At 37.8% G+C, this 23779-nt stretch overlaps 1 protein-coding gene across 2 annotated transcripts; it reads left to right on the top strand.

Annotated features, from left to right (window-relative positions):
- Positions 1-2155: 2155 nt before the first annotated feature.
- On the top strand, positions 2156-19004 carry BTG4 (BTG anti-proliferation factor 4; the record flags this gene model as incomplete). 2 transcript variants are annotated; one of them, XM_079930240.1, is made up of 4 exons in its annotated part: positions 2156-2328; positions 2788-2925; positions 17228-17426; positions 18822-19004. In XM_079930240.1, 4 exons carry the CDS (start codon positions 2156-2158, stop codon positions 19002-19004), a joined length of 693 nt encoding a protein of 230 aa, XP_079786366.1. The 2 variants fall into 2 exon arrangements, with proteins under 2 accessions (XP_079786366.1, XP_079786365.1); XM_079930239.1 differs by lacking the exon at positions 18822-19004 and having other exon boundaries at positions 17228-17695.
- Between the last annotated feature and the right edge of the window lie 4775 nt (positions 19005-23779).

Here is a 23779-nt window from a genome sequence, read left to right as displayed (position 1 = left end):
CCCAGAAGGAGTGGAATTGATGGGTCATATGGTAGTTCTATTTTCAGTTTTTTGAGGAACGTCCATGCAGTTTTCCACAGTGGCTGCACCAACTTACATTCCCACCAACAGTGTACAAGGATCCCCTTTTCTCTACATCCTCACTAACATTTGTTACCTGTGTTCTTTTTGATGATAGCCATTCTAACAGGTGTGAGGTGATATCTCATTGCGGTTTTGGTTTGCATTTCCCTGATGATTAGTGATGCTGAGTATCTTTTCATATGCCTGCTGGCCATCTGCATTCCCTCTTTGGAAAAATGTCTATTCAGGTCTTCTCAAAGCCCATATTCTTAAGCATTATGTTGTGCAGGAAGGAAAGATGTGACAAAAACAATAACATTAGCAGAAAAGGCTAAGTGCTAGTTCAGCGTGAAGCAGAGGTATGATGTCACTACCACCAAGGCGAATGCCACCTGAGGCTGTGTTCTAGAAATAAGTTTTCAGAGCAAGGGAGGTTAACAATCCCATTCTATTCTGTCATGGCAGAGCACACATTGGGAACATTGGGCTTCTGGGCTTTACACTTTGAAAGAGGATTACTGATGCACCTGAAACTCATCCAGATGTGAGTGCTGAGCACGGAGAAATATCTGAGTAACATGTTTATGGGAAGAACTGTGGAAAAGCTAAGAATAGTTAGCCACTGCCCCCAAAGAGGAGTCTCAAGGGATGCTGAATAGCTAGTATTTGAAGCGTCTTCATGTGGTGGAGGATTAGATACAATCTGTATGGTTCCAGAGGAAAAAAATTAAGCTGCAAATATAGGGAATCAAAGAGTTGGATGTAGTTTCTCAAGGAGAGGAAGGACCTCCTGGCATTTGGAACTTTTTAGAAAAGAAATGGGCTTCCTTGTAAGAGAATGAATTCTTTTTCAGTGACAGAGAACCTGAATGACCACTTATGATGGGTGTTAAAGACATATGCCAGGTGTTGTGGTTCTTAAATTTAGTGAGTATAAGAATCACCAGAGGGAACTTGTTAAATACTGACTCCCAGGTATACCTTCAGAAGTATTGATTCAGTGGATCTGGGATAAGGTCCTGGAATCTGCATTTTTAACAAGCAGCTCAATGGGTCCAAATCAGGTGATCAGCGACCTACGCTTTGAGAGCTAGTGAGACTAGATAAACTTTGAGGTCTCGTCTACTTATTTTACAAATAAGCATTTTAGTGAAAAATGTGTGTAGTCAATATAATGACTATTAAAAGAGAGTTGTCTTTAGTTTCAGAATAGATCCAAGACAAACTTCTTTAATATGTTGATGGTTATGAGAGACAAAAATATTGGAATGTAGGCTCTTAGGATATGGAAGGAGAAGGCTTGATTCTTAATCAATGTCATAAAAGATAAGAGCAAAATAGAAGATAGAAATCCAGTTTGAAGATCTTTAAACACTGTAAGTAAGGAACCCACTCTGCATATGCCAAGGAGCAATCTGATGGGGACCTGGAAAAAGCTGTCAATTATCCTAAAGGACAGCACCTGTGTAAGGTTAACACCTATCAGGTTTGGGGGCCCAGGTTTATATAAACTGCAGCCTAAAACTGACAAAACAAGTGTGGTGAGAGTGTCTTCTAACTCTGGCCCACTTTCTGTTGGGCTAAAGAGCTTTTGCTGGCAAGTTTAATATATATTTGATTAATCTTAACTTTTACTTAAAGTGTGCAACCTGAGAGCCGCATTTTAGGAACTACTGTATCCTGAAATGTTTTTGCTCTCTGTAAATAGGTTTTCAACACTGGTACTTGGAGTAATTTACTGTCCCATGTCCAGACTTTTAAAAGCATTTAATTTGCATAGTGATTCATTTGTTTAAGTGTATTACAGTATTTAAAAGATGTTTTTTTCTTTGAAAATCATTCAAATGATTTGAAAATCATTAAAGGTTAGTTGAGGAATTGGTGTTCCTGGCTGTTTTGTTGATTGATAGTATTGATGTGCTTTTTTTTAGTTCATTAAAGACTAACAAGGGACCTCTGTTTTAAATTTAAGGTATATAAAGTTTCCAAATGGCAGTTAAATGTTGATAATAAGTTAGACCCTTGTTTCTGTTTAATTTCTTCTTGCCTCCTTTTAATGGCTGCAGACCTACTTGTCGACTCTTCTTGAATCATGAGAGATGAAATAGCAACAACAGTCTTCTTTGTCACAAGATTAGCAAAAAAACATGATAAATTGAGTAAACAACAGATAGAAGACTTTGCAGAAAAGTTGATGACGATCTTGTTTAAAACATACAGAAGTCACTGGCACTCTGATCACCCTTCTAAAGGTCAAGGCTTCAGGTGAGAGTTGATATGCATGGCAAAGGGAAGTAAGAAGTTAGCAGTAAACACCTGCAATGATTTTGTTGGCAGCCTTTAAGTAATGAAAATTTTATGGGCTCAAATTTATTTGTTTGAACTTGGACTTGAAAAAAGGAGATGTGGTAGATAATAGTACAAGTCAAAAACTTAGAGCAAACCTCTTTATGTGAGGTGGATTAAACAATTTCTAACTTGTGTTTACCCTGAAGGTTATACAGTGAACCTTTGGTGTGACTTAGTAATGGAATCCATGTTCTGAGTTGCTGTGTAAAAAGTCGGTATTTTACTCTTGCTGTAAAACTGGAGGGTGGCCAAGGAGTTGAGGAAAGATGGGAGTGAGGTGGGAGCTGTGTGTATTGGAGTTTCTTGCCTACAACATGATTCTCCAGCTAAAGTACCTGTCACCACGTCTTTGTTTCCCTTTCCTTGTTTTTAAAGGTGTATCAGGATAAACAATAATCAGAGTAAAGATCCTATTCTAGAAAGGGCTTGTGCTGAAAGTAATGTGGATTTTTCTCACCTGGGACTTCCGAAGGAGATGACCATATGGGTAGATCCCTTTGAAGTGTGCTGTAGGTGAGTAATCTCATTGGAGTTAGTTTGTGTGCTGTGTGACGCTTGGAAATCTTAGGGTATTTAGTCAGCTCTATGCACCTTTGTGAAAGGTGATGCTCCAAAGCCCTGGATTAGCAGGCAGGGCACAGGGTGGCTAAGACTAGAGGCAAACTATATCAGACAACACAGACTTCCCAATTAGGGTGGATGGAGTGGGAAGCACAGAGATTTTTGCATAGTATTTGAAATTTGACTTTAATCACTGCATCATATTACCAACTGTAGATTATAATGTCCAAGTATTATAGACAGTATCAAGGGGGAAGAGGAGTTATTTACCAACAGCAATTCAGTCCATCAGTTGAATCGAAAGAAAGTAGTCTGATTTTATCTTAGTTAATTCCTAGAAAGCTTTTATAGAATCCTTGACCCCTGCCAATTACGACAGTATTAGTAGCTGAAGGTCATAATGTCTCTCAATGTGCTTTGCTGTCAAGCCATTACAATTTTTTTTTAATTGCAGTATAGTTGATTTACAAAATTATATTAGTTTCAGATATACAACATAGTAATTCAAAGTTTTTACAGATTATACCCCATTTAAATTTATTATAAAACATTAGCTATATTCCCTGTGCTGTACTATATCCTTGTAGCTTATTTATTTTATACATAGTAGTTTGTACCTACCCCTATCTTTCCCCTCCCCACTTCCCTTTGCCCTGCTGGTAACCACTAGTTTGTTTTCTATGTCTGCTGAGTCTGTTTCTGTTTTGTTATATACATATGTTTTATTTTTTAGATCCCACATATAAATGATATAGTACAGTATTTGACTTTCTCTGTCTGACTTACTTCACTAAGCATAATACTCTCTAGGTCCATCCATGTTGCTGCAAATGGCAGAATTTCATTCTTTTTTATGGCTGAGTAGTACTCAGTTGTATATATACATGCCACATCTTCTTTATCCATTCATCTGTTGATGGACACTTGGGTTGCTTCTGTCTTAGCGATTGTAAATAGTGCTGCCCTGAACATTGGGGTGCATGCATCTTTTCAAATTTCCTGGATATGTACCCAGGAGTGTTTTGTTTTCTGGATATATACCTAGGATATATATTGCTGGATCATATGGTAATCCTACTTTTAATTTGAGGAAGCTCCATACTGTTTTCCATAGTGGCTGCACCAATTTACATTCCCACTGATAGTGTACAAGGGTTTCATTTTCTCCATGTTCTCGCCAACATTTGGTATTTGTAGACATTTTGATGATAGCCATACTGACAGGTGTGAGGTGATGTCTCATTGTTTTGATTTGCATTTCTCTAATAATGTAAGATGTGGAGCATCTCGTTATGTGCCTGTTAGCCATTTGTATGTTCATTTCTTTGGAAAAATGTCTATTCAGGTCTTCTGAACATTTGTTTTGAATTTTATTTTATTTATTATTTTTTATACAGCAGGTTCTTATTAGTTATCCATTTTATACTTATTAGTGTATATATGTCAATCTCAATCTCCCAATTCATCACACCCACCCCCCACCACTGTACCCCCTTGGTGTCCATATGCTTGTTCTCTACATCTGTGTCTCAGTTTCTGCCCTGCAAACTGGTTCATCTGTACCATTTTTCTAGGTTCCACATATATGCGTTAATATATGATATTTGTTTTTCTCTTTCTGACTTACTTCACTCTGTATGACAGACTGTATGACAGTCTCTAGATCCATCCACGTTTCTGCAAATGACTCAATTTCATTCCTTTTTATGGCTGAGTAATATTCCATTGTATATATGTACCACATCTTCTTTATCCATTCATGTGTTGATGGGCATTTAGGTTGCTTCCATGTCCTGGCTGTTGTAAATAGTGCTGCAATGAACATTGGGGTGCATGTGTCTTTTTGAATTATGGTTTTCTCTGGGTATATGTCCAGCAGTGGTATTGCTGGGTCACATGGTAATTCTATTTTTAGTTTTTTAAGGAACCTCCATATTGTTCTCCATGGTGGCTGTATCAATTTACATTCCCACACACAGTGCAATAGGGTTCCCTTTTCTCCACACCCTATCCAGCATTTATTATTTGTAGATTTTTTGATGGTGGCCATTCTGACCGGTGTGAGGTGACACCTCGTTGTAGTTTTGATTTGCATTTTTCTAATAATTAGTGATGTTGAGCAGCTTTTCATGTTCTTCTTGGCCATCTGTATGTCTTCTTTGGAGAAATGCCTATTTAGGTCTTCTGCCCATTTTTAGATTGGGTTGTTTGTTCTTTTAATATTGAGCTGCATGAGCTGTTTATATATGTTGGAGATTAATCCTTTGTCTGTTGATTCGTTTGCAAATATTTTCTCCCATTCTGAGGGTTGTCTTTTTGTCTTGTTTGTAGTTTCCTTTGCTGTGCAAAAGCTTTGAAGTTTCATTAGGTCCCATCTGTTTAGTTTTGTTTTTATTTCCATTACTCTAGGAGGTGGATCAAAAAAGATCTTGCTGTGATTTATGTCAAAGAGTGTTCTTATGTTTTCCTCTAAGAGTTTTATAGTATCCCATCTTACATTTAGGTCTCTAAACCGATTTGAGTTTATTTTTGTATATGGTGTTAGGGACTGTTCTAATTTCATTCTTTTACATGTAGCTGTCCAGTTTTCCCAGCACCACTTATTGAAGAGACTGTCTTTTCTGCATTGTATATCCTTGCCTCCTTTGTCATAGATTAGTTGACCATAAGTGCGTGGGTTTATCTCTGGGCTTTCTATCTTGTTCCATTGATCTATATTTCTGTTTTTGTGCCAGTACCATATTGTCTTGATTACTGTAGCTTCATAGTATAGTCTGAAGTCAGGGAGTCTGATTCCTCCAGCTCCATTTTTTTCCCTCAAGACTGCTTTGGTTATTCGGGGTCTTTTGTGTCTCCATACAAATTGTAAGGTTTTTTGTTCTACTTCTATAAAAAATGCCATTGGTGGGCTTCCTTGGTGGCGCAGTGGTTGAGAGTCCGCCTGCCGATGCAGGGGACATGGGTTCATGCCCCGGTCCGGGAAGATCCCACATGCCGCGGAGCAGCTGGGCCCGTGAGCCATGGCCACTGAGCCTGCACGTCCGGAGCCTGTGCTCCGCAACGGGAGAGGCCACAACAGTGAGAGGCCCGTGTACCACAAAAATAAATAAATAAATAAATAAATGCCATTGGTAATTTGATAGGGATTGCATTGAATCTGTAGATTGCTTTGGGTAGTATAGTCATTTTCACAATATTGAGTCTTCCAATCCAAGAACATGGTATATCTCTCCATCTGTTGGTATCATCTTTAATTTCTTTCATCAGTCATAGTTTTCTGCATACAGGTCTTTTATCTCCCTAGGTAGGTTTATTCCTGGGTATTTTATTCTTTTTGTTGCAATAGTAAATGGGAATGTTTCCTTAATTTCTCTTTCAGATTTTTCATCATTAATGTATAGGAATGCAAGAGATTTCTGTGCATTAATTTTGTATCCTTCAACTTCACCAAATTCATTGATTAGCTCTAATAGTTTTCTGGTGGCATCTTTAGGATTCTCTATGTATAGTATCATGCCATCTGCAAACAGTGACAGTTTTATTTCTTTTGCAATTTGTATTCTCTGATTGCCGTGGCTAGGACTTTATGTTGAATAATAGTGGTGAGAGTGGACCTCCTTGTCTTGTTCCTGATTTTAGAGGAAATGCTTTCAGTTTTCCACCATTGAGAATGATGTTTGCTGTGGGTTTGTCATATATGGCTTTTATTATGTTGAGGTAGGTTCCCTCTGCCCACTTTCTGGAGAGATTTTATGATAAATGTGTGTTGAATTTTGTCAAAAGCTTTTTCTGCATCTACTGAGATGATCATATGGTTTTTCTTCTTCAGTTTGTTAATATGGTGTATCACATTGATTGATTTGCATATATTGAAGAATCCTTGCATCCCTGGGATAAATCCCACTTGATCCTGGTGTATGATCCTTTCAATGTTTTGTTGGATTCTGTTTGCTAGTATTTTGTTGAGGATTTTTGCATCTATATTCATCAGTGGTATTGGTCTGTAATTTTCTTTTTTTGTAGTACCTTTGTCTGGTTTTGGTATCAGGGTGATGGTGGCCTCACAGAATGAGTTTGGGAGTGTTCCTTCCTCTGCAATTTTTGGAAGAGTTTGAGAAGGATGGGTGTTAGCTCCTCTCTAATTGTTTGATAGATTCACCTGTAAAGCCATCTGGTTGTGTACTTTTGTTTGTTGGGAGATTTTTAATCACAGTTTCAATTTCATTACTTGTGATTGGTCTGTTAATATTTTCTATTTCTTCCTCGCTCAGTCTTGGAAGGTTATACATTTCTAAGAATTTGTCCATTTCTTCCAGGTTGTCCATTTTATTGGAATAGAGTTGCTTGTAGTAGTCTCTTAGGATGCTTTGTATTTCTGCGGTGTCTGTTGTAACTTATTTTCCATTTCTAATTTTATTGATTTGAGTCCTCTCCCTCTTTTTCTTGTTGAGTCTGGCTAATGGTTTATCAATCTTGTTTATCTTCTCAAAGAACCAGCTTTTAATATTATTGACCTTTGCTATTGCTTTCCTTGTCTCTTTTTCATTTTTTTCTGCTCTGATATTTATGATTTCTTTCCTTCTACTAACATTAGGTTTTTGCTTTTTTTTTTTTTTTTTTTTGTGGTATGCGGGCCTGCCTCTCACTGTTGTGGCCTCTCCTGTTGCAGAGCACAGGCTCCGGACATGCAGGCTCAGCGGCCATGGCTCACGGGTCCAGCCGCTTCACGGCATGTGGGATCTTCCCGGACCGGGGCACAAACCCGTGTCCCCTGCATCAGCAGGCAGACCCTCAACCACTGCGCCACCTGGGAAGCCCGTAACATTAGGTTTTTTGTTCTACTTTCTCTAGTTCCTTTAGGTGTAATGTTAGATTGTGTATTTGCGATGTTTATTGTTTCTTGAGGTAGAATTGTATTGCTATAAACTTCCCTCTTAGAATTCCTTTTGCTCTATCCCATAGGTTTTGGATCATCATGTTTTCACTGTCATTTGTTTCTAGGTATTTTTTAATGTCCTCTTTGACTTCTTCAGTGACCTCTTGGCTATTTAGTAACGTAGTGTTTAGCCTCCATGTGTCAGTGTGTTTTATTTTTTGTTCCCTGTAATTGATTTCTAATCTCATAGTGTTGTGATCAGAAAAGATGCTTGATATGATTTCAATTTTCTTAAATTTACTGAGGCTTGATTTGTGACCCAAGATGTGATCTATTCCTGGAGAATGTTCCGTGCACACTTGATAAGAAAGTGTAATCTGCAGTTTTTGGATGGAATGTCCTATAAATATCAATTAAATCTATCTGGTCTATTGTGTCATTTAAAGGTTGTGTTTCCTTATTAATTTTCTCTTTGGATGATCTGTCCATTGGTGTAAGTGAGTTGTTAAAGTCTCCCACTGTTATTGTGTTACTGTTGATTTCCTCTTTTAGAGATGATAGCAGTTGCCTTATGTATTGAGGTGCTCCTATGTTGGGTGCATATATATTTATAATTGTTATATCTTCTTCTTGGGTTGATCCCTTGATCATTATGTAGTGTCCTTCCTTGTCTCTTGTAACAGTCTTTATTTTAAAATCTATTTTATCTGATATGAGTATTGCTACTCCAGCTTTCTTTTGATTTCCATTTGCATGGAATATCTTTTTCCATTCCCTCACTTTCAGTCTGTATGTGTCCCTAGGTCTGAGGTGGGTCTCTTGTAGACAGCATATATATGGGTCTTGTTTTTGTATCCTTTCAGCAAGCCTGTGTCTTTTGGTTGGAGCATTTAATCCATTCGCGTTTAAGGTAATTATCGATATGTATGTTCTTATAACCATTTTCTTAATTGTTTTGGGTTTGTTTTTGTAGGTCCTTTTCTTGTCTTTTGTTTCCCACTTAGAGAAGTTCCTTTAGCATTTGTTGTAGAGGTGGTTTGGTGGTGCTGAATTCTCTTAGCTTTTGCTTGCCTGTAAAGCTTTTGATTTCTCCATTGAATCTGAATGAGATCCTTGCTGGGTAGAGTAATCTTGGTTGTAGGTTCTTCCCTTTCATCACTTTAAATATGTCATGCCACTCCCTTCTGGCTTGTAGAGTTTCTGCTGAGAAATCAGCTGTTAACCTTATGGGAGTTCCCTTTTATGTTATTTGTCCTTTTTCCTTTGCTGCTTTTGATAATTTTTCTTTGTCTTCAGTTTTTTGCCAATTTGATTACTATGTGCCTCAGCATGTTTCTCCTTGGGTTTATCCTGTATGGCACTCTCTGCGCTTCCTGGACTTGGGTGACTATTTCCCTTCCCATGTTCGGGAAGTTTTCGACTATAATCTCTTCAAATATTTTATAGGGTTCTTTCTCTCTCTCTTCTTCTGGGATCCCTATAATGCCAGTGTCTTTGCGTTTAATGTTGTCCCAGAGGTTTCTTAGGCTGTCTTCATTTCTTTTCATTCTTTTTTCTTTATTTTGTTCCACAGCAGTGAATTTCACCATTCTGTCTTCCAGGTCACTTATCCGTTCTTCTGCCTCAGTTATTCTGCTATTGATTCTTTCTAGTGTATTTTTCTTTTCAGTTATTGTATTGGTCCTCTCTGCTTGTGTGTTCTTTAATTCTTCTAGGTCTTTGTTAAACGTTTCTTGCATCTTCTCGATCTTTGCCTCCATTGTTTTTCTGAGGTCCTGGATCATCTTCACTATCAGTATTCTGAATTCTTTTTCTGGAATGTTGCCTATCTCCACTTCATTTAGTTATTTTTGTGGGGTTTTATCTTGTTCCTTTGTCTGGTACATAACCCTCTGCCTTTTCATCTTGTCTTTCTGTGATTGTGGTTTTTGTTCCACAGGCTGCAGGATTGTAGTTCTTCTTGCTTCTGCTGTCTGCCCTCTGGTGGATGAGGCTATCTAAGAGGCTTGTGCAAGTTTCCTGATGGGAGGGACTAGTGGTGGGTAGAGCTGGGTGTTTCTCTGGTGGGCAGAGCTCAGTAAAACTTTAATCTGCTTGTCTGCTGATGGGTGGGGCTGGGTTCCCTTCCTGTTGAGTGTTTGGCCTGAGATGCCCCAGCACTGGAGCCTACCTGGGCTCTTTGGTGAGGCTAATGACAGACTCTGGAGGGCTCACACCAAGGAGTACTTCCTAGAACTTCTGCTGCCAGTGTCCTTGTCCTCATGGTGAAACATAGACACCCTCTGCCTCTGCAGGAGACCCTCCAACACTAGCAGGTAGGTCTTGTTCAGTCTCCTATGGGGTCACTGCTCCTTCTCCTGGGTTCCGATGCACACACTACTTTCTGTGTGCCCTCCAAGGGTGGAGTCTCTGTTTCCCCCAGTCCTGTCAAAGTCCTGCAATCAAATCCCTCTAGCCTTCAAAATCTGATTCTCTAGGAATTCCTCCTCCCGTTGCCAGATGCCCAGGTTGGGAAACCTGACGTGGGGCTCACAACCTTCACTCCAGTGGGTGGACTTCTGTGGTATAAGTGTTCTTCAGTTTGTGAGTCACCCACCCAGCAGTTATGGGATTTAATTTTATTGTGATTGCGCCCCTCCTACCATGTCACTGTGGCTTCTCCTTTGTCTTTGAATGTGGGGTATCTTTTTTGGTGAGTTCCAGGGTCTTCCTGTCGATGATTGTTCAGCACTTAGTTGTGATTCTGGTGCTCTCACAAAAGGGAGTGAGAGCATGTCCTTCTACTCTGCCATCTTGAACCAATCCTATCTGTCCATTTTTTGACTGGGTTGTTTGTTTGTTGTTGTTGTTTTCATATTGAGTTGTATATTGTGGATATTAATTCCTTGTCAGTTATGTTATTTGCAAATATTTTCTTCCATTCAGTAGGTTATCTTTTTGCTTTCTTGATGGTTTCCTTTGATGTGCAAAAGCTTTTAAGTTTAATTGGGTCCTATTTGTTTATTTTTGTTTTCTTTGCCTTAGGAGACAGATCCAAAAAAAAATATTACTACAATTTATATTAGGTTTCTGCCTATGTTTTCATCTAGGGGTTTATGTGGTTTGCAGTCTTACATATAGGTCTTTAATCCATTTTGAGTTTATTGTTTATATGTGTGAGAAACTGTTATAATTTCATTGTCTACTTGTAGCTGCCCTGTTGTCCCAGCACCACTTATTGAAGAGACTGTCTTTTCCCCATTGTATATTCTTGCCTCTCTGTCATAGATTAATTAACCATAGGTGCATGGGTTTATTTCTGGGCTCTCTGTTCTCTTCCACTGATCTATATGTCTATTTTTGTACTAGTATCATACTGTTTTGATTACCAGAGTTTTGTAATATAAGCTGAAGTGCAGGAGATTGATACCTCCAGCTCTGTTCTTTCTCAAGGTTGCTTTGGCTATTTGGGGGTTTTTTTTGTTTTCATACAAATCTTAGAATTATTTTCTATAGTTCTGTGAAAAATGCCATTAGTATTTTGATAGGGATGGCATTGAATCTGTAGATCGCCTTGGGTATTATGGTTATTTTAACAATATTAATTCTTCCAATCCATGAACATGGTATGTCTTTCCATCTGTTTTTGTCTTCAGTTTCTTTCATCAGAGTTTTATAAATTTCTGAGTACAGGTCTTTTTACCTTCTTAGTTAGATTTATTCTTAGGTATTTTATTCTTTTTGATGTGATGGTAAATGAGATTGTTTTCTTAATTTCTTTCTGATAGTTCATTGTTAGTGTGTAGAAATGTAACAGATTTCTGCAACAAATTTCTGTATACTAGTTTTGTATTCTGCAATTTTACCCAATTGTTCTCTGGTGGTATCTTTAGGATTTTCTATGTATACTATCATGTCATCTGCAAACAGTGACAGTTTTACTTCTTCCTTTCCAATTTGGATTCCTTTTCTTTTTCTTGTCAGATTGCTGTGTCTAGAGTTTTGAATACTATGTTGAATAAAAGAGGTGCGAGTCGGTATCTTTGTCTTGTTCTGATCTTAGAGAAAATGCTGTCAACTTTTTATGATGAGTATAATGTTAGCTGTGGACTTACCATATATGGCCTTTGTTATGTTGAGAGATGTTCCCTCTATACCCACTTTGTGGAGAGTTTTTATTATAAATGAATGTTGAATAGTGTTGAAAGGTTTTTGTACATCTATTGAGATGATAATAGGATCTTTTATTCAACTTGTTAATGTGATGTATTGCATTGATTTGTGGTTATTGAACCATCCTTGCATTCCTGGGATAAATCCCACTTGACATGGTGTATGATCCTTTTAATGTATTGTTGGATTTGATTTGCTAATATTTTGTTGAGGATTTTTGCATCTATGTTCATCAGTGATACTGACCTGTAATTTTTTTCTGTGATATCTTTGTCTGGTTTTGGTATCAGGGTGATGTGGCCTCATAGAATGAGTTTGGAAGTGTTCCTTCCTCTGCAATTTTTTGGAAGAGTTTGAGAAGGATAGGTGTCACTCTTCTCTAAATGTTTGCTAGAACTCACCTGTAAAGCTGTTTGTTTCTGGAATTTTGTTTGTTGGGAGTTTCTTTTTTATTTTTCATTATTAATTCAATTTCATTACTGGTAATTGGTCTGTTCATGTTTTCTGTTTCAGCCTGGTTCAGTCTTGGGAGATTGTACAGTTCTAGGAATTTGTCCATTTCTTCTAGGTTGTCCATTTTATTTGCATATGGTTATTCATAGTAATCTCTTGTGATCTTTTTATTGTTTGTAACTTCTTTTTTATTTCTGATTTTATTAGTTTGGGCCCTCTCTTTTTGTCTTGATGAGTCTGGCTAAAGGTTTATCAATTTTGTTTATCTTTTCAAAGAACCACCTCTTAGTTTCATTGATCTATTTTTTTGTTTGTTTTTTGTCTCTATTTCATTTCTGCTCTGATATTTATAATTTCTTTCCTTCTAACAACTTTGGACTTTATTTGTCTTCTTCTAGTTTCTTTTGATGTAAGGTTAGACTGTTTGAGACTTTTGTTTCCCAAGGTAGGCTTGTATCACTATAAACTTCCCTCTTAGAACTACTTTTGCTGCATCCCATAGATTTTTGGATCATTGTGTTTTTGTTTTCATTTGTCTCCAGGTATTTTTTGATTTCCTCTTTGATTTCTTCAATGATCCATTGGTTGTTTAGTTTATATTGTTTAGCCTTTACATGTTTGTGGGTTTTTTTTTTCAGTTTTCTTATAGTGATTTCTAGTTTTGTAGCATTGTGGTCAGAAAAGATGCTCAATATGATTTCAGTCTTCTTAAATGTACTGAGAATTGATTTGTGGCCTAGCATGTGATTTGTCCTGGAGAATGTTCCATGTACACTTGAAAAGAATGTGTATTCTGCTGCTTTTGGATGGAATGCCCTGTAGATATCTGTTAGGTCCATTTGGTCTACTGTGTCATTTAAGGCTAGTGTTTCCCTCTTGATTTTCTGTCTGGATGATCTGTCCATTGATATAAGTGGGGAGTTAAAGTCCCCTTCTATTATTGTGTTACTGTCAAGTTGTCCCTGTATCTTTGTTAATATTAACTTTACATATTTAGGTGCTCCTATGTTGGGTGCATATATATTTACAATTTTTATACCTTCTTCTTGGATTGATCCCTTGATCATTATGTAATGTCCTTCTTTGTCTCTTGTTACAGTTTTTGTTTTAAAATTCTACTTTGTCTTAGAGTCTACTTTGTCTGGTGTAAGTATTGCTACCCTGGCTTTCTTTTCATTTCTATTTACATGGTATATCTTTTCCTGTCCTCTCACTTTCAGTGTATGTGTGTCTTTAGATATGAAGTGAGTTTCTTGTAGACAGCATATATATGAGTATTGTTTTTGTATCTTCAGTCACTCTATATCTTTTGATTAGAATGTTTATTCCAGTTAGATTTAACGTAATTATTGATTGGTATGTACTTACAGCCAGTTTATTAATTGTTTTGGTGTTGTTTTTGTAGTTATTTTGTTCCTTCTTTTCGCTCTTCCCTCGTTATTTGATGACTATCTTTAGTGTTATGTTCAAATTTCTTTCTGTTTTTTGTGTATCTATTATGGATTTTAATTTTTGGTTACCATGAGGTTTATATATAGCAATCTATATATGTGATTATTTAAATTGCTCATCTCTTAATTTCAAATGCATTTTAACAACCCTGCATTTTTACTCCTCTCTCCTCATGATTACTGTTTTTTCACATCATATTTTCCATCTAATTATTTTGTGTATCCCTTAACTACTTATTGCAGATCTAGGCAATTTTACTACTTTTGTCTTTTAACCTTCCTATTAGCTTTGTATGTGGTTGATCTTACTGCCTTTATTGTATATTTTGCCTTTACCAATGAGCTTTTTCCTTTCGTAATTTTCATGTTTCTAGTTGTGGTTTTTCTTTTTTGCTTAGCGAAGCCCCTTTTAACATTTCTTGTAAAGCTGCTTTGGTGATGCTGGACTCTTTTAGCTTTTGCTTATCTGTAAAACTTTTGATCTCTCTTTCAAATCTGAGGGTAAGCCTTGCCAAGTAGAATATTCTTGGCCATAGGTTTTTCATTTCATCACTTTAAATATACTGCAACACACCGTTCTGACCTGCAGAGTTTCTGCTGAAAAGTCAGCTGATAGCTTTATGGGGAGTCCCCTTACATGCAACCTGTTGCTTTTTTCTTGCTTTTAATATCCTCTCCTTATCTTTAATTTTTGCCATTTTAATTACAATGTATCTTGGTGCGGTCCTCCTTGGGTTGATCCTGTTTGAGACTCTCTGTGTTTCCTGGACCTGGATATCTGTTTCCTCTGCCAGGTAGGGAAGTTTTCACCTATATGTCTTCAAATATATTCTCTGACCCTTTTTCTTTTCTCCTTCTAGGAGCCCTATAATGCGAATGTTAGCATTCTTGGTGTTTTTCCAGAGATCTCTTAAAGTATTCTAATTTCTTTTTATTCTTTTTTTCTGTTTCAGCTTCACTGATTTCTATTACTCTGTCTTCCAGCTCACTGATCTGTTCCTCTGTATCATCTAGTCTACTGTTGATTCCTTCTGGTGTATTTTCACTTCAGTGAAATTCTCCAGTTCTGCTTTGTTCTTCTCTGTATCTTCTAACTCTTTGTTTAACTTCTCACTAGTTCCCTACATTCTTCTCCCAAGTTCTTTGTTCTTCTTTATGATCATTACCTTCAACTCTTTATTGGGTAGATTACCTTTCTCCACTTAATTCTTCTTCTGGGGTTTTATCCCATTCCTTCATTTGGAACATGTTCCTCTGTTTCCTCATTTTGCCTAATTTGTTTTTATTTCTATGTATCTGGTTGGTTGATAACATTTCCTGGCTTTGGAGAAGTAGCCTTTTGTAGGAGACATCCTGTGCATCCCAGCAGTGCACTCCCCTCTGGTCACCAGAACTATATGCTCTAGGGGTGCCCCCTATGTGGGATGTGTGGGTCCTTATGTTGTGGTGGACTGACTACTGTGGGTGGTCTAGTAGGTGGGACTGGTCCCCGATCTGGTTGGTTGCCGGGCCCTGCCATGTATGGAGGCTGCCAGCTGCTGGTTGTGAGGTTGGGTCATTAGGAAACTGGCTGTGGAACCATGGGGAAGGGGGTCCTGGGGCTAGTGCTGGCTCACTGATGGGCAGAGCTGGGTTCTGGCCTTGGTGGTTGTGGGGCTGAGCTTTCCAGTTCTAGTGTCAGCCTGCTGGTGGGTAGGGTCAGTTCCTGATACAACTGGTTGTGCATTCTGGAGTGTCTCAGAGTTGGTGCTGGCCCATTGGTGAATGGGGCTGGATCCCAAGGTGGCTGGCCGAGGAGTTCACGGTGTCCTGGAGCTGGTGTTGGCCTGCCAGTGGATTGGGCTGTGGTTGAGAGGGTGCAGGGGCTAGTGTTTACTCACTGGCTCACTAGAGCTGAGTCCTGAAATTTCTGGCTGCAGGGCCTGTGGGTCCTAGAGTTAGCTGGTATAGGCCTGCTGGGGGGGTGGGACAGCTCCCTGACATAGCTGGCTACAGGGTCTGAGGTGTCCTAAAGCTTGTTTTTGCTTGCTGGTAGGTGGGGCTGGATCCCCGAATGGCTGGCTGAGGGACCCAAGGTGTCTCAGAGCTAGTGTTGGCCTGTTGGTAGATGGGGTCTGGGCTCAGGTGATCTTGGAGTTGATGTTAGCCTGCTGGTGGGTGGGCTGGGAAACCAGGGCCCAGGGGTCTTGAGGATGTCCACTCATGGGTGAGGTTCCTCCCTGGGCTGGCCCTGGCTCCTTGGTGGTGGTGGGGTCAGGGTCCAGGGTATCCTGGGGCCGATTCCTTCCCACTGGTAGGCAGAGCTGGGTCCTGGGATCTCTGCCTGCAGGGCCCTGTGGGTCCTGGGGCTAGTGCTGGTGCACTGGTGTGTGGGGCCAGGCCCTGGGCCCTCTGTTGGACAGTGCTGCATCCTGGGGCAGCTGTGGGCTCAGGGGGTCTTAAGGCCGTGTACCTGCTAGTAGGTGGAGCTGTTTTCCCACCTAGCTAGTTGCTTGGCCTGAGGCATCTCAGCACTGGTGCTGAAGGGCTGATGGGCGGGTCTGGGTCCTGGTGCTAATAAGCTAGAGGAAGGATTTCAAAATGGCGCTTGCCAGCACGAATGTCCACGTGGTAGAACAAGCTCCCCAAAATGGTTGCTGCCAGTGTCTGTGTCCCCAGCATGAGCTCAAGTTGCCCCCTGCCTCTCCAGGAAGCTCTCCAAGATCAGCTGGTGGGTCTGACCCAGGCTCCTTTCAAATTACTGCTTCTGCCCTGGGTCCTGGAGATTTTGTGTGGGCCCTTTACGAGTGGCATCTCTATTTCCCACAGCCCTCTGACTTTCCCAAAGTAAGCCCCACTGGCATTCAAAGCCAAGCATTCTGGGGGCTTATCTTCCTGGTACAGGATCCCTGGTCTGGGAAGCTCCATGTGGGGCTCAGACCCATTGCTTCTTCGGGAGAACCTCTACAACTGTAATTAGCCCCCCACTTGTGTGTTGCCCACCCAGGGGTATGGGTCTGACCTATACCATGACTCTGCCCCTCTTACTGGTCTCATTGTGGTTCCTTCTCTATAACTTTAGTTGTAGAAATCTTTTCTGCTAGATTCCAGTCTCTCATCAATAGTTGCTCTCTAGATAGTTGTAATCTTGGTGTGCCCATGAGAGGAGGTAGGCCCAGGATCTTCCTACTCCACTATCTTGGCCAAGCTTTGAGAATTTGTTTTCTTTTTTTTTAAAGTAACTCTTCTTGTAAATTACTGAGTTGTTTCCAGAAAAGATTAGAGATAAAACCTGTGAGAATTTGAATCCCTAATGAATGCTTTATTTTCCTTTCCTACTTAGGTATGGTGAGAAAAATCATCCATTTACAATTGCTTCTTTCAAAGACAGATGGGAGGAATGGGAATTATCCCAACAAATCAGTGATGCTGTTAATAGAGCCACGTTAGACTACTCCTCTGGCACTTCCTCTGATGAAGAAAGTTGTAACAAAGAACCTCAGATAATTCCTAAAGTCAGAAATCCAAAGAGTATTTATCAGGTAAATTGTTCTCCATTTCTTCTCTGTACATTTTTTTTCTACTCTAATTCTAAAAAGAGTATGCTCACTGTAAAAGCAAAGAAACAAATAATTGGAAAATATGGAAAGATTATAAAGATTAAAATCACAATAATAATATTCTGGCAAAACCTTTTCTGTCTTTTTTTCTTCCTTCTCTCTCTTTATACCCTCTACTTGGCTGAGTGCACACTGATTTAGGGAGAATCTCTGACCCTTTGTATGTATGTAAATTTGTTTTCTTAATCACTTATGTATTGACACGTTAAAGCAATTTAAATATTTTACATTTTAAATCATTTGCTTCCCTTATAATTTATTTAGCTAATATATTGTTGGAAGACATCTAGGTTGTTTTCACATTGTTGTGATATTAAAAAAGCTAATTTTTACAGAGATGTCAGAATTCTAAGTTATTTCTAGAGATTTGATTCTCAGACATGTAATTACTGGGTCATTGTGTATGAATATTTTATGAGTTCTTAACACAGGACAAAGTACCTTCTAGAAAGATGTCTTTGTTTGTAGTCTTACCAGCTCTATGTGAAAGTGTTTATCGTTTTCCCTAAAATTGGGTATTCTCATTGAAAAATATCATTTTTATTAATTAAATTAAACATTAAAACAAAAACTCCATGTACCTAAGTGTTGTAGTTAATTGCTGTCTTATGAATTTTTTCTCCTTCACCCATTTATCATTTGAGGTCCTAATGTGTTATTAAAGGCTTTTCAAAGGTTAGAAATATTTTAACCCCTTGTCATATTACTGGAAAACTTTTTTCCCCTAGCTTGTTTAGTTTTCTAAACTATATATGTAGTTTATATTTAGTTCTATATGTAAAGTTTAAAATTATGTAGTAAAATGTTTGCCCTTAATTCTATTTTTATGCTTAGAGAGATCTTCTTAATCTAAGGATCAGATCTGTAGTCAGCTATATTCTTTTAGAACAATGTCCTTTGAAAGTGTGGTCTGCAAAACATTTACATTGGTCATCTGAGATGTTTAAGATGGATGTTTCTAGACCTCAACCACAGAGATTGTGATTAGATAGTTTTGGGTTGAGCGAGGCGGGGATCAGGTAGGAGAAAACACAGGAATATATACTAATTTGAGTAAATTTTTAAATTTTTTGTTTTTAAAATTCTTGGTTGGACCAAAGAATTTTGTTAAAAGATATGAAGTGACTTACTTCATACCCTAAAATGCAACTCAATTTTCCAAAGATAAGGATCTACTTTGATTTCTATTCATTTGTATTTCCTATGCTTTTGAAAAGTTGAACCTGTAAGTTATGGGTTTATATTTAATCCTTAGAAGTGGCTTATCAGTTTACAGAAAATCATCATGCTCCTTTTTTCTTCTTTTTTTCTCCCCAGGTTGAAAACTTGAAACAGCCCTTTCAATCTTGGTTCCATATCCCCCACAAAAACAATATGGGGGATGGCCGAATGGGCCTCCTAGGAAATGCTTATCATGCATTGCATAAGATCCCTAAGGGTCACAGGCCTGCTGCTGGGCACCGGGTGGACAGGTACCACTGGGTCAACACACACCGATAGTGCAGCGGCTGGGCCCTCGAGGGGTAGAGCTCAGCAGAGCTACTTTACTTTCTCTGAAATGAAAACAAGTCTAAGCTCGAGAGACCCAGGAAACAGAAAAAATAACCACATTAGGGACTAGGGTGCATGATGGTGAATCCTCTCATGCAGATCATGACTGTGTTCTTAGCTGTACTTTTAATTCTTTAATTTTAAATGAAGGTTTATATAACACAAATGAATGTACCCAATAAGGTAATAGAATGAAGATATTGACCTGTAATAAGATTCAATGCATTATGAAGAGTAACAGTTTAAATAAACGTGCTGTGTTTTTAATACCTTCTTAGTTGAGTTTGTTGCAAGAAAGTTTTAAAAGTTCTTGTTTTTCATTAGCCATTAAAAAAAAAAAGTAGACCTTCATTTAGGGAAGAGTGATCGTCATAGTATTCAGGTTCTACTTTATTACCTGCCATTACTGTTCTATTTTATAAGGTCAATAAGAGCTTGTCTGAAAACTACTTTTTAAGACATCATTCCCTTAAAAAATTTGGCATATTTCTAAACCTCATAATAGCCTTAATTATGACACTTTGTGGATGATATATCTCACTATGAAGAACTCAAGTGAAGCAGAAAAAAGCATAGTACCAAGGAAATAAAAATCCTTCCCATCCAACCAGAAATTACCATTATTAACATTAAATGGTGACCATCTTTCCAGTGATCCTTTATATACATACAAATGTAAGAATTGACATATAGAAAATTTAATAAGAAAACCATACTACAGGAGCTACTTGATAGATATTTAGATTTAATTTTACTTGACCTCAGAAAAAAAGAAACCTAAAGTGAAACTGAAAGTTGTTGAAATAGTCATAAGATTTTCTACCACAGAGTATTTTATTTTTTGAAATATTTCTTTTATGGTTTAAAAAAAGGAACATCGGGAGGCCAGACAGTCTTTAAAACTTAAAAAAAAAAAATGCAGTATTGCTTATTTCTTACTATGAAAGCTGCAGAAATTAACATTCTTCGTTTTTTTCTTTGCTCCTTATCTTCCATGTCACTTTACAAATTGAGGTATAATTGACATATAACATTAGTTTCAGGTGCACAACATGATCTGATATTTGTATACATTGTGAAATGATTACCACAATAAGTCTAGTTAACGTCTGTCAGCATAAATAGTTACTTTTTTTGGCGGGGGGATGAGAACTGTTTTTACTCTCTTGCTAACTTTCAAATATGCAACGTTTTTAATGTCAAGGTTTAACATTTAAGTTCTCTCCTGAAATAATTATTCTTAATAGTTGATTTTTCTTAGTTCTATATTTCAACTTATTCAATGAATGCTCATCAATATTTTCTATATGTGAAATCTATTTTGATTCACCTTTCTTTTTTACAAATTTTATTTTATTCATTTTTTTATACAGCAGGTTCTTATTAGTCTACAGTTTTATACACATCAGTGTATACATGTCAATCCCAATTGCCCAATTCAGCACACCACCATCCCCACCCTCCCGAGGCTTTCCCCCCTTGGTGTCCATATGTTTATTCTCTACATCTGTGTCTCAACTTCTGCCCTGAAAACCGGTTCATCTGTACCATTTTTCTAGGTTCCACATACATGCATTAATATACGATATTTGTTTTTCTCTTTCTGACTTACTTCACTCTATATGACAGTCTCTAGATCCATCCATGTCTCAACAAATGACCCAGTTTCGTTCCTTTTTATGGCTGGATAATATTCCATTGTATATATGTACCACATCTTCTTTATCCATTCGTCTCTCTTTGGGCATTTAGGTTGCTTTCAAGACCTGGCTATTGTAAATAGTGCTGCAATGAACATTGGGGTGCATGTGTCTTTTTGAATTATGGTTTTCTCTGGATATTTGCCCAGTAGTGGGATTGCTGGATCATATGGTAATTCTATTTTTAGTTTTTTAAGGAACCTCCGTATTGTTCTCCATAGTGGCTCTATCATTTACATTCCCACCAACAGTGCAACAGGGTTCCCTTTTCTCCACACCCTCTCCAACATTTGTTGTTTATAGATTTTCTGATGATGCCCATTCTAACTGGTGTGAGGTGATACCTCATTGTAGTTTTGATTGGCATTTATCTAATAATTAGTGATGTTGAGCAGCTTTTCATGTGCTTCTTGGCCATCTGTATGTCTTCTTTGGAGAAATGTCTATTTAGGTCTTCTGCCCATTTTTGGATTGGGTTATTTGTTTCTTTAATATTGAGCTGCATGAGCTGTTTATATATTTTGGAGATTAATCCTTTGTGCATTGATTCATTTGAAAATATATTCTCCCATTCTGAGGGTTGTCTTTTTGTCTTGTTTGTAGTTTCCTTTGCTGTGCAAAAGCTTTGACGTTTCATTAGGTCCCATTTGTTTATTTTTGTTTTTATTTCCATTACTCTAGGAGGTGGATCAAAAATGATCTTGCTGTGATTTATGTCAAAGAGTGTTCTTCCTATGTTTTCCTCTAAGAGTTTTATAGTGTCTGGTCTTATACTTATGTCTCGAATCCATTTTGAGTTTATTTTTGTATGTGGTGTTCTGGAGTGTTCTAACTTCATTCTTTTACATGTAGCTGTCCAGTTTTCCCAGCACCATTTATTGAAGACTGTCTTGTCTCCATTGTATACTGTTGCCTCCTGTGTCATAGATTAGTTGATCATAGGTGCATGGGTTTATCTCTGGGCTTTCTATCTTGTTCCATTGATTTATATTTCTGTTTTTGGCCAGTACCATATTGTCTTGATTACTGTAGCTTTGTAGTATAGTCTGAAGTCAGGGAGTGTGGTTCCTCCAGCTCCGTTTTTTCCCCTCAAGACTGCTTTGGCTATTCGGGTTGTTTGTATCTCCATACAAATTTTAAGATTATTTGTTCTAGTTCCGTAAAAAATGCCATTGGTAATTTGATAGGGATTGCATTGAATCTGTAGATTGCTTTGGGTAGTATAGTCATTTTCACATTATTGATTCTTCCAATCCAAGAACATGGTATATCTCTCCATCTGTTGGTATCATCTTTAATTTCTTTCATCAGTATCATAGTTTTCTGCATACAAGATCTTTTGTCTCTCTAGGTAGGTTTATTCCTAGGTATTTTATTCTTTGCGTTGCAATGGTAAATGGGAGTGTTTCCTTAATTTCTCTTTCAGATTTTTCATCATTTGTGTATAGGAATGCAAGAGATTTCTGTGCATTAATTTCATATCATTCAGCTTAACCAAATTCATTGATTAGCTCTAGTAGTTTTCTGGTGGCATCTTTAGGATTCTCTTTGTATAGTATCATGTCATCTGCAAACAGTGACAGTTCAACTTCTTTTCCAATTTGTATTTCTTTTATTTCTTTTTCTTCTCTGATTGCCATCACTAGGATTTCCAAAACTATGTTGAATAATAACAGGGAGAGTGGACATCCTTGTCTTGTTCCTGATCTTAGAGGAAATGCTTTCAGTTTTTCACCATTGAGAATGATGTTTGCTGTGGGTTTGTTGTATATGGCCTTTATCATGTTGAGGTAGGTTCCCTCTATGCCCACTTTCTGGAGAGTTTTTTATCATAAATGGGCATTGAATTTTGTCAAAAGCTGTTTCTGCATTTATTGAGATGATTATATGGTTTTTATCCTTAAATTTGTTAATATGGTGTATCACACTGATTGATTTGTGTATATTGAAGAATCCTTGCATCCCTGGGATAAATCCCACTTGATTGTGGTGTATGATCCTTTTAATTTGTTGTTGGATTCTGTTTGCTAGTAGTTTGTTGAGGATTTTTGCATCTATATTCATCAGTGATATTGGTGTGTAATTTTCTTTTTTTGTAGTATTTTTGTCTGGTTTGGTATCAGGGTGATGGTGGCCTCACAGAATGAGTTTGGGAGTATTCCTTCCTCTGCAATTTTTGGAAGAGTTTGAGAAGGATGGGTGTTAGCTCTTCTCTAAATGTTTGATACAATTCACCTGTGAAGCCATTTGGTCCTGGACTTTTGTTTGTTGGAAGTTTTTTAATCACAGTTTCAATTTCATTACTTGTGATTGGTCTGTTCATATTTTCTATTTCTTCCTGGCTCATTCTTGGAAGGTTATACCTTTCTAAGAATTTGTCCATTTCTTCCAGTTTGTCCATTTTATTGGCATAGAGTTGCTTGTAATAGTCTCTTAGGATGCTTTGTATTTCTGCAGTGTCTGTTGTAACTTCTCCTTTTTCATTTCTAATTTTATTGATTTGAGTCCTCTCCCTCTTTTTCTTGATGAGTCTGGCTAATGGTTTATCAAATTTGTTTATGTTCTCAAAGAACGAGCTTTTAGTTTTATTGACCTTTGCTATTGTTTTCTTTGTGTCTATTTCATTTATTTCTGCTCTGATCTTGACGATTTCTTTCCTTCTGCTAACTTTGCGTTTTGTTTGTTCTTCTTTCTCTAGTTCCTTTAGGGGTAAGGTTAGATTGTTTATTTGAGATTTTTCTCGTTTCTTGAGGTAGGCTTGTATATAAGCTTCCCTCTTCCTTCTTTTTGATTTCCTCTTTGATTTTTTCAGTGATCTCTTGGTTATTCAGTAATGTATTGTTTAGCCTCCATGTGTTTGTGTTTTTCACGTTTTTTTCCCTGTAATTCGTTTCTCATCTCATAGCGCTGTGGTCAGAAAAGATGCTTGATATGATTTCAATTTTCTTAAATTTACTGAGGCTTGATTTGTGACCCAAGATATGATCTATCTTGGGAATGTTCCATGCGCACTTGAGAAGGAAG

The sequence above is a fragment of the Stenella coeruleoalba genome (assembly GCF_951394435.1).
Source record: "Stenella coeruleoalba genome assembly, chromosome: 8".
NCBI classification, from domain to species: Eukaryota; Metazoa; Chordata; class Mammalia; order Artiodactyla; family Delphinidae; genus Stenella; species Stenella coeruleoalba.
The sequence above is the reverse complement of the archived record's forward strand: the minus strand, read 5'-3'. Positions and strand labels throughout refer to the sequence as shown.